We start from the raw sequence: 14,743 nt of genomic DNA, 5'->3' as shown, positions 1-14,743 counted from the left end.
TGTGATTAATTAATTTAATTAATATAATAGATTAAAAATTAAGTTTAATAAAAATAAAATAAAATAATCAAATTATCATTGATTTAAAAGTAATATAAAATTATATTTAGATGAGTTAAATTTATTTTATAAAAAATATTTTAATGAATAAATTAAAAAAATAATAAAAAATCAAAATATTTACTTCTTTACCTTTTGAAATGAGCATAAGTAAAAAAAAATAACATGCACGTGAATCAACATAAATTACAAATCTAAAAAATAATTTTACACAAATCACCTTTAAATATTTGTAAATAAAAAATCAGAAAATAATGTAATCTTACTATTCTTTTCTTTTTCTTTTTCTCTTCTCCAAATACATGCAATTATACACCTTAATCACTCTCAACTCATTCATCTATAATCTTAATGACCCTAAGATCATTCATCTCTAAACATCAATTGAACACAACATTAAACTTGTAATAAAATGTGTAATTACATTAATAAAACGTATTTTAGAACAATTCCCAAGGGAAACGACCATATGTTTAACCTTAAAGAAAAGAATTAACGGTCGTGGATACATAGTTACATGCGTAGACTAGTAGTAGAGAAACGAAGGTAGACAATAATGGCGGTTCATGATTCTCTCCATTAAAATCACTCTTCCTTCCAATGGTCCACCACTTTCTCTTCCTTTTTCCATTTTCTTTTTCTTGTCTCTTTTGCCTTTCCTCTTCCCTTTTCCATTCTCTCTTTCTCCACACTAGACTCAACTCTCAGAACTCTAAAAACCCAATCTTTCACTCTCTGCTATCACCCCTCTCACCTCCATGATTTAGGGTTCCCCTCCTTTCACAGACCTGCATTTCCCTCCTCCACTACAAGAAATGGCCAAACTTCATTTGGCTTTCACTTTCGCGCTTTTTCTTTTACTCTGTAATGTCTCAGCAGCACCATCCACCACATTACCCGCCAGTGAGTAGCCCTGTTTACTATTATCACTCTGCTTTCATCCTTTCAACTTCTTTAGCTCAAAGTTTGTTCCTTTTTCAGAGATTGTTAGTGGGTTTGTCTCCAACGTCGTGCCTGCATTCACCAAATGGGTGTGGTCGCTCAAGGCACCCACCAAAACTGGTATGAATCTGCACAATGTAGATTGCATTGTCTTTTCTCTTTTTTTTTTCTTTAATTTGAATTTTTCGGGTTATGTGTGATTGGAGTGTTGTTGCAGCGCTTGGTGTGAAGTCGATGATGAAGTTCGAGAGTGGGTACAGTGTGGAGACTGTGTTTGATGGAAGCAAGCTTGGAATTGAACCTTATGCGGTTGAGGTGTTGCCTGATGGGGACCTTCTTATTCTGGATTCGGTTAATAGTAACATTTATAGGATTTCCTCCTCGCTTTCTTTGTGTAAGTGTGTCCGCTTGATGCTTGATTCGATAGATTGAGTTTGTGATCTGATTCATTTTCCATGTCCAATCTGTCATTTGGTGTGATTGTGTTTTTATTTAATTTGTAAAATCAGCATCAGTGGGTGATCTCTTCACTGTGTTAACAGTAGACTAAGGTTTTCTTGAGATTGGACTTGCTGTCACTTTAAGAATTATGAGCTTCTCTACTTTGTGATCTATTATGCAGTATTAGAAAACCTTGAATTTTTCGCAATAGAAACTTGTGAGGTTTTGCTTCCTACCTACTTCACCGCAGCATTCTGTTCAAAATTTCTTGCAAAAGTCAATTGCAATGTTTTTAGACCATTTTTTTTTAACTCTTTTGTGTAGTTGAACTTGAAGATCATTATTCTCCATTGTCTGATACTCAAGCATCTGGTTTTCGTGTCAAAATACTTGTTTATAGATCGTAGTTGGCAACCGTCATTTCAGATTCACGTTCCCCTTGCTCGAATCCCTTTTACATTCTAGAATCACATATGATTGAATCAATGTGTTATGTGCCAAGCATTATATCATCTCACTTTAGTTCTTGCTTACGAGATTTATAAACATGCATCAAACTTTTACAGTGTAACTGTAATGCATTTTGAATTCACTGCATCTGTGGTACTTCTCTTTTTGTTGAAATTTCTCTGCCACACATAAATCCATTTTTATGCATATATTTTTCTTTACTTGGAAATCTAATAGCATTTGCTTTTCAATTTTGCAGATAGCAGACCGAAGCTTGTGGCAGGATCTGCTGAAGGATATTCTGGACATGTTGATGGAAGGCTTAGGGAAGCTAGGATGAATCACCCGAAGGGGATAACTGTTGATAATCGTGGAAATATCTATGTTGCAGATATATTGAACATGGCAATTAGAAAGATTAGTGATTCAGGTAAACCTTATGTTAAAACTGAACAATTCTTTCTCCTCCTCTCCCTCGCGAGGCCCTTGTTCTACTTCTCACTATAGAATCATTGGTGAGAGGTTTTTGTTGAGTTGAGATTTCTGCTTTCAGGTGTCACAACAATTGCTGGCGGAAAATGGAGCCGTGGAGGGGGCCATGTTGATGGTCCAAGTGAAGAAGCTAAATTTTCTAATGATTTTGATGTGGTTTATGTTGGAAGTAGTTGTTCTCTACTTGTCATAGACCGGGGGAACCAAGCCATCAGGGAGATTCAACTACACTTTGATGACTGTGCTTACCAATACGAAAATGGATTTCCACTTGGTAAACTAAATCATTCCAGAGTCTTTCTCTAGAAAATCTTTTAATTACACATTAAGGCTAATTACCATCAATTTTCAGGTATTGCAATGCTTGTTGGTGCTGGCTTCTTTGGTTATATGCTTGCATTGTTACAGCGTAGACTCGGTTCAATTGTATCATCTCAAGATGTGAGTGCATAGTATTGTCTTCTTATACATTATAACAGTAAATCAGATATAGTTTCCTTTATTATGCAGCTACCTATGAAAGTAAAATATTCTATACATGGACAGGTCTAGATCTCTCATTTCATGTTATGCTACACTTTTCAAATTATCCTTTTTTATCTTAGTTTTTTGCCATAGCTGCAGAATTTAAACTTGCTTTGTTTTCTAAAACTGCATAGTTGGTTGATGCAATAATTACATGAATTTATTGGAAAACTTGAGTCATTTAATCATCTCTAGCTTTTGCAGACTAAGGATCCAGCAATGTCTGGCATTTCACCCAGTTCATATCAAAAGCCAGTGAAGTCTGTGAGGCCTCCTTTAATTCCATCAGAAGATGAATCAGATAAGCAAGAAGAAAGTTTCTTTGGATCCCTTGGGAAGCTTCTTACCAATGCTGGGGCATCAGTGGTGGAAATAATGGGTGGTTTATTTCCTGGTTTCAGAAAAAGACCACAGAGCTACGAATTTCAAAGCCAACCGTTGTTCCAGCAACCTCAAAAGCAAGTAAATGCTTGGCCTGTGCAAGAAAGCTTTGTGATCCCAGAAGAAGACGAGCCTCCTTCTATTGATCCCAGAACCCCAACTCCACGCAAAACATATCCTTTCATGTCAAAGGATGCCGAAAAAATGCAACAACTATTGCAAAGTAGAGCATTCTATAGCGGATGGGAAGGAGATCTTCATCAACAACAGCAACTAAAACATCAGCACCAACAACAACAACAACTTAAGCATCATCATCGCCATCAATATCATTCATCAATCCCTCACACTTACCTTGAGCAAAGCCACGAGGAAACCAATGAGATAGTATTCGGGGCAGTTCAAGTGCATGATAGGAAGCAGGAAACTGTGGTTATCAAGCCTGTGGAATATGGTCAATCTCTCTATGATCATCATCACCACATTCGACCTCGAATCAGTTCTATGGGGTATACCAACAAGCACTAAGTATATAAAACCACAAAGATTAGGAGTAAAGAAGTACTGTATCCCCAATCCAGCTTTGGTTAGAGAGGGGAGAGTGATATCAAGTACAGGAAGTATAATTAATGATTTCTTTTAAACAGTGTGATCCTTGTAAGGAGAAGCTGGTGGTCATCACAATACCAAGTGTTTAATCAGTTTGAGGGTAAGATCAAGAAATTTTGGCATGCTATTTCTTGATATTCTTCTGGTGATGATGATGTTTTAATGTCCAGCAGAAGTTCTCTGCCATAAAATATAAGATATATTATATATAGTATACATATACTTCTTCTCTGTTTTGTCCTCATGCAAAAATCTCATGCAAAAACCTTTTTCCTAGTTGAGCATGTCAGAACTTGAACTTGCATTTGATGAGTGTTTCAGTTACCAATTTTGCAGTTCTTCCAACACAAACAATTCCTGAACACATCATCAATGTAAGTTAATATTATTTTGAAGGTGATAGAATAGAAGATGTTAATAGTAGTGACAAAGGAATGGAGGTGGTAATAATGGAGAGTAATAATAATTGAAGGAGGAATATGATAATTGGAGTGACCACCGGAGTCTGTTAACTCCAACTCCAGATTTCATTACAAGTGGATGACATGACATGTTGGGAGCCACTGCATGTGACTGACATTATGGCATTTTATATTATTAAATTCTTAAAGATTTTAGTAAAAGGGATGTTATGACGTCATTTTTAATTCTCAATAATTAAAAATACTCAATGGATGTCATTAATACATAAATCATTTTATGAGTTAAATAATTATAATTAAACTCAAATGAACAAAATAATTAATATATGGCTTAAATACCTTTTTGTTTTCATTTTTGTAGTTTTTGTTGTGGATGTCCTTATTTTTTATCAAATGTTTAAAATCGTCTTCATTTTCGTAGTATTTGTTGCAGATTGTTTTCATTTTTACTAAATGTTTAAAATGATTTTCATTTTTGCAATTCGTGTTTAATTTAGTTCTTTTCTGTGATGTCGATTAAATCAGTAACGAAGCACTATACAGATGACACTGTTTCTATTACATTGTACTGGGGTGTATTAGTGTATTATGTGTACTGTATAGGTATAGTAATTAGATATTTGGGGATAAATAGGTGAGCTAGGGTTTTGAAAATGAATTATTGGGCAGTTGGTTATGCTGCAATCTTCTTCATCCATTCCGAATTTGTGTTGTTGTAATCTTCTTCTTCCTGCAATCCCATGTTACTGTCCAATCTTCTTCCTTTACCTCTGGTTATAATCTTTGGAGGCAATAGTCTTGTAGCAATTTGTGCAATGTTGGTGGTTCAACGATAAACCCTAACTCACCTATTTATCCCTAAATATCTAATTACTACACATATACAATACACGTAATATACCTCAATACAATGTAATATAAACAGTATCACCTGTAAGTGTTCCGTTACTGATTTAAACGATGTCATAGAAAAGGACTAAATTAAACACGAATTGCGAAAATGAGGACCATTTTAAACATTTGGTAAAAATGAGGACCATCTGCAACAAATACTACGAAAATGAAGACAATTTTATAAATTTGATAAAAGTGAGGACCATCCGCAACAAACACTACGAAAATGAGGACAAAAAAAATATTTAAACCTTAATACGTATATTCATTTGATTTAAATAATGATATTTTTATAATATTATAATAATTAAATGATTTTATATAATAACTTATTTTTTTGACATTCTTATAAAATACATTATTCTATTATTCTCAACATTTATTATTATAACATATTGTTAAAGAACATAATAAAAGAAGATAAATTATACCGACATTTTATAATAAATTAATATAGGTTTTACATAGTACTTATTAAAACATAAAAGTCACAATAATATTTTTAATATATCGTCTTCATCTCAAAATATTAGACAATTACAAATATTCTAAACTTCATTAACATGGATAATCCTTCCATACTCTCTATCGACCTCTAACTTTATGGAATCCTCTGCAACTAATAAATTATCCTTCACGAATCCTTTCCATCCAGAATCGAGATAGCATTAAGTAAACTTCATTCCTCAAAATAAAGCCTACCACTAGGCTTTACAAAATATTGAAACTTACACCTTTTCATAATTGGATCAATCAACTCCATCTCCCTATCATTTAGAACCTTCTTCTCCTAGAATGTGTAAAAAATCGCATCCAACTTGATAAATAATTGTTTTGAGAAAAACACTCAACATTATATTCATAGCAAACAAATACATACAATAAGAAATAGTTCTTGAAAAACAATTTAAAAAGCTAACCTTTGTTGGACATAACTTCACCCTCAGTGAAGACAAAAATCGAGACCATACTAAATTTTCCTTAGTAACAACAACACTTGCTAAGTCGGGATATCAGATTTCATCCCTAGCCATATTAAAAATCCTTAATCGAAAATAATGATCTCCACAAAACAGAGTACATATATAATGCACGTCATCCAGATCATAGAATTCTTCAAAATTAGACGATATACGAAACAATTTGTTCCTAATCAACCCTTCTTCAAAATCCATATAAAAAACATTTCTCATTGGATCGGTAAAGTAGTTTGTCCCAAATGACAATTTCGATCCCCATTCAACAATAAAACCTTTTTTGAAAGAAAGATATTCCTAAACACATTTACAAAAAAAAAATCACTAGACGGTAATATATATATATATATATATATATATATATATATATATATATATATATTACATGCAATCAAAGATAAAAAATTTCTTACCCAAAACAAAAATATCTCTGAGTTATAAAAATACCTTAATAGTAACTGGAATCTAAATCAGGCAAAGAACCGATTTACAACAAAAAAAAAACAAATGAATCACATAAACAAGACCATTAAGTAAAATGAAGACTATTTTAGATTACCTCACCGGGATATAGTAAGTAAGGAAATCGAATTCTGAAACAAATTCTTGAAATTATATCTACTAGTTGAAGAAGAAGACATCTTCCTTTCCAAAGAAGGATTAGCTTTTGTTAATGAAGACAAAAACAAACAACTTTGTACTCTCTTGAAGGATTAACTTTTACATAACCCAATAAATTTATTCTGATACGGGAAAAGAAATTTCGCAGCTGTTACAAAGATATTTTGTTTTGATTCTGCCAATACTAAAATATTATTAAATAATAAAGCTACCTTAAAAACCAAATATAACTCATTAAATAATTATATATAGATATCATCTCTAAGTAAAAAAATATGACTTTTATTATATTATGACGTTATTTTTAATAAAAAATATGAGTATTATTGAAATTGTTATACTCATATTTTGTTATTAATGATTTTTACTACTAAATTTTAATATAAATATGAGTAATTAATTTTGTAAGTCATTTTTAATAACAAATATCAATCTAACATTTATATAAATAATAAACTTGTTCTTAAGGGAGATACAATATTTTTCTATATTGTAAAAAAAATTCGGACAAAATTGAAACAAATAGAGTGTGAACTAAATTGAAACAAATAAATATATGTGAGGACTAAATTGAAACAAATAGACATATGTATGAACTAAATTGAAATCAAGACAATGACATTTGGCAGAGACACTGACAAGTGACAGTACCTTGTCACGTGACACTAATAATGTCACATGTCACACCAAAGATTTGACCCGCGCCAAAAAATAAAAAAAATTTAAAAAATCAGATATTGACACGTGATACGTGACGCTGTTAACAGCGTTAATAATTTTAAAAAAAAAATTCTAATTGAAACATTTTTTCAAAGTTTGGACGAAATTAAAACTTGTATAAAAACAGATACCAAATTAAAATTTCTGAAAAAAATGTGTACTGATGGACTGATTAAATCTAAAAATTATCCGAAGCAGAGGCAGTTTAGGTGAATACGCCCAAGTTTATTAGGGTTCGAGATTTAAATTGTGTATGCTATTTTTTTATGTAGGGATGACACGTCTAGAGTTTGTGAGAAAATTTACTATTGACCGAGTATTTGTAATATTTATATTTTTAAATTGGTACAAGAATGAAGACAGTGTATATTTATTGTGCTAGTATATTTGTTTTCATATTTATTTTTGTTTCAAACTACTATGAAATTTGGACAATAAAGAGATATCATTTTTTTAAGAATTTATGCAAAAAGTCTTATAAAAGTTTGATCTCCAGATTTACATATGGGCTTATGATTCCTTCAAAAAAATGCATTATGTAAACTTTTACTGAAACTTAGTGTCTTAACTCACTTTTAAAACACATATTTCATTATTTTTACGCTTTCTATTAAAATTATTTAATTAATATTTAGAATAGTAAATAATGGATAAGGTGTAAGTACGCACATACCATCTCAATTTTTTTTTTCAATTAAGTTATTTTTGACATTTTTTTTAATTGGATGATATATTATTATTTTGTCCCGTCGTCTTATTTCTTTACCTGTACTGTACATATGTTAAGATATGTAATACTTTGTCATTAATAAAACAATAGTATATTAATATAAAACTACAAATAACTTTTATTGTTTTAATATTATTTTATATTAATCATAAAATATCATATTTATTAACATGTGAAGACAATAAAACATAATGATAGGTAAAATAATAATCAATTCACCTAATTTACAAACAACTAAACCACAAAAACTCAATTGAAAAATGTAAAAGTTTTTAATACCCGATAAATAAAAAATTAATGAAAGATTATTTAAAAGTACACAAATTTTTGAAATATTTAAAACTTAATTATAACTTATATTCACATTTAGAATATTAATGGCCAATAATAAAGTAGTTAGTGGTTTATTTAAGTAATCTATAAATTTATATTTGATCAATATAAAAATATTTTAAAGTATTTGATAACATATCTAGTAGTATATTTTATGAGCTTTTAATTTATTTCAATTAATATTTAATTTACAGAAACTACTTTAGCTAATTTTAATTTTTTACATTATTTAATTTAATTTTACTATTTTTTTTAATATTTTAATAACTTTCATTATAATTATTTTTTTACTTATCATATGTATTTAATCTCAGAGAGACCACAAAAATTATTTTTTGTGTTTCTTTATTAATACGTCAGATCAGTTACATCAAATAAAATGACTCGTTAAAAAATATATATAACTCTTAAAAAAATAGATAAAACACTATAAAGTTTAATAAAATTTAATTATCTTTTAAAAGTATAATTATATAATAACATACTTCTTCTTTTTTGTCTAAAAAGACACAAGTTTTATTTATACAATAAATTCTATATAGGTATATCATTTTACAATTTTATCACATCCTTCTTCTAATTTAATAATTAGTTTGATTAAATCTTTCTAATTCAGTTAGCTACTTTTAGGAAAAAAACTTTTTAAAAAATTTGAAGTATTTATTACAGAATCACAGTAGGTGGTGGTACTTCACACTTGAAAATAAAAGATATGTTAAAATATTTTACTGGTTCATATTTTTGACATAAATATTATATAGGTTTCCAGGTTCATATTTAAAAAAATACGTAAGATAATATGGTATTAACGGTAACAAGGAAGTATCATGTACAGGCTCATAATTTTATTTTTTTTAATTTATTTTTTAAGTTTTTAATTAATTTTTAATTTGTTTTTTTTTTAATTATTTATGTCACGTGTCACGTGAATATTATGTCATGTGTCAAGTTAGTATGGTGATATGTGTCAATTCATTGTCTGAATATCAATTTTATCCATATACTTGTTATTTTGATTCTATTTCAGTATATTTTTTTAATAAAATTTCAATTTCATTCCTTCCAAATTGAAACCAAATTTAACTTTTATATAAATATTATAATAATATTTTTATTATAAGTGATATTTTTATTACATATTTTTTACAATATTAAGTTTATTTAAATTTATATTTTACATTAAACTTTATTTATTTATTTTAAAATTTTAAATATATTTATTTTAACTTGTTACAAAATTATTTTAAAATTTTATATTTTAATTTATAAATTTTTATTTTTAAACCATTTCTAACATTTGTATATAAATTTTTTAGAATAATTTTGTAACAAGTTAAAATAAATATATTTAAAATTTTAAAACAAAATATAAGTAAAGTTTAGTATAAAATAGAAATTTAAATAAACTTAACATTGTTAAAATATTTAATGAAAATATAAATTTTAATTAAAATATCATTATAACATTTATATTAAATTCAGTTTCAATTTCGAATGATGAAATTGAAATACTTCTAAAAAAAATGATGGACTGAAATTGAATCATAATAAAAAGTATATTAACCAAATTGAGATTCAGACAATAACTTGATATGTGTCACACTTGACACGTGGCACAATACTAATGTGACACGTACCAAATAATTTTAAAATAATTAAAAAGAAATCAAAAAAATTATTAAATTATAAAATACTTGACTTAATCTCGATCTAACCCTGTCTATTTTAACTTAAGACTAACTCACAAATATTGATTTATGAGTTTGATTTGATCCATAATCCCTATTTTAACCAAATTAATTTTATATGGGTTTTTTTTTATCTTGTGAATTTTATTTATTTTATTTTTACTTCGTCTTATGTAGCTTAAAATCATATTCGGTACACCAGTCAACTTGATAATTCTAATAACCTTTAGGGTTAAATATGTTTTTCATTTGTTAACTTTCAGTGAATTTTGGAATTAGTCCATTTAGAAACTTTAGACCAATTTAGTCCTTAATCTTTCAAAATACGTGGATTTAGTCCTTTTAATCAAAATTTGTTAAATTTATTTGACATTTCAAGCACATTTTATAATAGTATTTGACTTAACATTAAAGAAAAAATGTGTTAAACAGTATAAACAACTCAAATACAATCATGAAATGCGTACGAAACATCAAATAAATCTAACAAAAATTGATTAAAAGGACTAAATCTACGTATTTTGAAAGATGAAAGATTAAATTGGTCCAAAATTTTGAAATGGATTAATTTCAAAATTCACTTAAATTTAAAGGACCAAAAACATATTTAACCCCAACCTTTATGGATGTTGGAAACGTCCAATATGACCTTTATAGCCTTTTGTTACGAATGTTTAAATTATTCATGTTTTCAATTGTGAAATTTAGAAATATGTCAAGGGAAATACAATCGGAAATAAATGTAGCACCATAGGTTGGATTACTTTATATGAATATTTTGGATTTCAATCGTAAAAACTAAAAATATATTTCTTATTATGTATATATTTTTAAATTATGTAATTTAAAAATACATATGTTAGATTATTAAATCTAAAATATATTTTCATATTTATGGATTACATATATAGTTACAATTGAGATTTAAGGGTGGACAAAAAATCCAATTTTTATGATCCAATCTATTTCTTTTATGATCCAATCCATTTAAAATCCATTTTATTGGATCTCGATATCAATCTAATCTACATTTTATATATTTTATGGATTGAATATCCATTCTCGAAATCTAGATTTTCAAAATGGATAATCCAAAATATCAAATCCAAATTTCCACTTTATATTTTTTGTTAGGTTACACTAAAGGTTGAGATGGACTAGCCCAAATTTAGTCGTATTTGATTGAGTTGGCGTGATCCTGTACAAAATTTGACCGAATTAGGCCAAATTCTGTCAAGTCGGTCCCGATCGAGATTTGACCCAGTCTACTTGATCTTGGACAAAATTTGGAAGTATTCGGCCGAATCTGTCAAATTCTTTGGTGTCAGCCCTATGGACACAAATTTGGATCCACATCCATTATTTGGATCTAAAATGGATGTGGATTACATTTTTGATAGGGCTGACACTATAGAATTTGGCAGACTTTTTGTCGAGGCCAAATTTCAGCATGGGATGAACTTGGATGACTTTCAAACAAATTTCGGTCGGGGACGACGTGACCAAATTTGGGCAAAGGTCGACTCGACAAAATTTTAGTCGAGATCGACTTGACTGGATTTGACTGAATTTCAGCCAGGGCCGATTTTTCCTAATACGACCATATTTTGGCTAGAGCCGACTTGGCCAAATATGGCCACATTTGGGTCAGGTCCTGATCAGTCAAATTTTGATCAGGGTTGACTCCACTAAATTCGTCGGTCGGGACCAACTTGACTGAATATGTCAGTTTTCGATCACAGTTGACTAAGTTGAATATAGTCAAATTTCGTTCGAGACTTAGTTGACCGAATACGGCTAAATTTGGGCAAGTGCCGACTTGACCAAATTTTGGTCATGACCAACTCGACTGAATTTGGCCAAATTTAGGTTAGGACCGTCACCTAAATATGACTAAATTTTGGTCGCGATCAACTCTGCCGAATACGACCAAATTCAGGCCAGGACCAACTCGGTCAAATTTTGGTCGAGGCCAACACGACCGAATTTTGACCAGAGTCGACTCGACTGAATTCGATCGAATTTCAGTCGTGGCCGACTTAGTTGAATATAGCCAAATTTTGATCATGACCGACTCATTTGAATACGGCTAAATTTCACCCTAGGCCGTCTCAGCCAAATATGAACAAATTTGGGTCAAGGCTGCTTCGGCCAAATCTCAATCGGGGCCAACTCGATTGAATTCGACCAAATTTTGACTGAAGCCAACTAGGATGAATACAACCAAATTTTGGTCACGGTTGTCTCGGCCGAATACGGTCAAATTTTGTCTAGGTCAACTTAGGTCAATGCAGTCAAATTTGGGTCGGGGTGAACTCAACCAAATACTTCCAAATTTTTGTCCAGGACCAGCTAGGCCAAATTTTGATCGAGACCGACTTGACAGAATTTGACCAAATTTTGTATAGGATCACGCCAACTCAATCAAATACGACTAAATTTAGATTAGTCAGTCTCAACTTTTAGCTTAACCTAACCAAAAATATAAACTGAAAATTTGGATTGAATATAAGATTATCCATTTTGAAAATCTAGATTTAGAGAATGGATATCCAATTCATAATATATATATATATATATATATATATATATATATCATATTGATATCCATATCCAATAAAATGGATTTTACATGGATTGAATTTTTAATAAAATAGATATTAAATGGATTAGATAATAGAAAAAATAGATTGGATTAAAAAATAGATTTTTTGCCCACCCTTGATTAAAATTTTGTGACACATCTCTTCGCATATTGAATGTCAGAACAGAAAACCAATAAAAAAAATATTGGCTGCCAACATTTAAACACTTTTCTAAAGTCATCCATGTAATGATAACATACATCTACAAAAGCTTCAAATTATTTTTGATGCATAAGGTTAGCTTTCCTATTTCCGGTAAAATAATGTCCTTTCTCTTCTTTCGATCAATAAGAAATTTGAAGAAGGATAAACAATAAAGAAGAACCTTAGCCATACTACAACCAGTAAACCAAAACACCATTATTTTATGAAAGAATCAAGTATTTCAGTGTAATAATGTGAGATGTGCGATGTGGGACATGAGAAGTCCTACGTGGAAGGTGGGACGTGGGTGTGATATGTGAGACATGCGATGTGGGACGTGAGACGTGTTACGTGGAAGGTGAGACGTGGGTGTGATATGTGGGACATGCGACATGAGATGTGAGACGTGAGATGTAAGACGTGAGACGTGGGACGTGAGACGTGGGACGTGGGACATGAGACGTGGGACGTTGGACGTAAAATGTGGGACATGAGATGTGAGACATGAAACGTGAAACGTAAGACGTGAGACGTGGACATAGGACGTGAGACGTGAGACGTGGAGATAGGACGTGCGACGTGGGACGTGGGACGTGAAACGTGAGACTTAAGACGTGAGACCTGGGACGTGGGACGTGACACGTGACACGTGCGACATAGGAGTGGGACGTGGGACGTGAGACGTGAGATGTAAGACGTGAAACGTGGGACGTGAGACGTGGGACGTGCGACGTGGGACGTGAGACGTGAGACGTGAGACGTGAGACGTGAAACGTGGAACATGAGAGACATGCGACGTGCAACGTGCGACAAGTGACGTGAGACATGAGACGTGAGATGTGAGACGTGAGACGTGCGATGTGAGACGTGGGACGTGCGACGTGCCACATGAGACGTGCAACGTGAGACGTGCGACATGAGACGTGAGACGTCTATAAACACTATACCTTGAAATTTATTATAGGTGGCAATGCGGGCCAGCCCGCCCCGCATATACGTTGGCCCGCGGGCCTACGGGCTGGCCCGCACAGTTTGGACTTTTTTTTTACTTAAAACCATTCTAACTTAACATCATCCTTATCAGTCATTCTTGTTTCTAAATTAATCTAATTCAATTTCCTGATAAAATACACACATTACCAAACCAAATCAGCAACAACTAGCAATTGAGCAGGGGCAATGGCAACACACAGCAACAACAACATCGAAATGAACACACATTTCAAGCAGTAACAATATAAAGCATCACACACACAAGCTATTGCATATTCATAAAAAGCAACAAGAATGAAATCGAAAGGAAGACTCAAAACCTGTGTGATTGCTGGTGCGGTGACCTTGTGAATCGTCAGAGTGGTCGAGGAGAGTCGCTACAACGCCGCGGTGGCCGGGAATCAAGAAGGGGGTGGAGGTGGTCGTGAATCGTGAATCGGGTGCTCCTGGGCTACGCTGCGGTGGCCGTGAATCAGGTGAAAGGGATGAAGGGAGAAGCTCCTTCGCTGCGCTACGGTGGGCGTGGTGCAGAGTGGTCGTCGTCGGTGGAAGGAGACCTGCACTCCTGTGGTTCGCGGTGCGCTTCGGTGGTTCGCGGTGCAGAGTGATCATCGACGGTAGAAGGAGATCGTTCGACGGCAACGGCGTTGGCCGTGATTGGGTTGGTCAGCAGCGT

At 31.7% G+C, this 14,743-nt stretch overlaps 1 protein-coding gene across 3 annotated transcripts; it reads left to right on the top strand.

Annotated features, from left to right (window-relative positions):
- Window positions 1-606: 606 nt before the first annotated feature.
- Window positions 607-4,118, top strand: LOC114169386 (uncharacterized). Of its 3 annotated transcripts, none has more exons than XM_028054542.2 (7): window positions 607-963; window positions 1,042-1,122; window positions 1,209-1,396; window positions 2,153-2,323; window positions 2,447-2,659; window positions 2,738-2,826; window positions 3,106-4,118. In XM_028054542.2, exons 2-7 carry the CDS (start codon window positions 1,088-1,090, stop codon window positions 3,817-3,819), a joined length of 1,410 nt encoding a protein of 469 aa, XP_027910343.2. In that variant the 5' UTR covers window positions 607-963; window positions 1,042-1,087; the 3' UTR covers window positions 3,820-4,118. The 3 variants fall into 3 exon arrangements, with proteins under 3 accessions (XP_027910343.2, XP_027910330.2, XP_027910337.2); XM_028054529.2 differs by having other exon boundaries at window positions 608-963; window positions 1,220-1,396; XM_028054536.2 differs by having other exon boundaries at window positions 611-963; window positions 1,220-1,396; window positions 3,115-4,118.
- The last annotated feature ends 10,625 nt before the right edge of the window (window positions 4,119-14,743 follow it).

Source organism: Vigna unguiculata, chromosome 2 (assembly GCF_037176805.1).
Source record: "Vigna unguiculata cultivar grain cowpea cultivar isolate G323 ecotype 2 chromosome 2, ASM3717680v1, whole genome shotgun sequence".
NCBI classification, from domain to species: Eukaryota; Viridiplantae; Streptophyta; class Magnoliopsida; order Fabales; family Fabaceae; genus Vigna; species Vigna unguiculata.
Note: the sequence above shows the minus strand (reverse complement) of the source record. Positions and strands in the feature narration are given on the sequence as shown.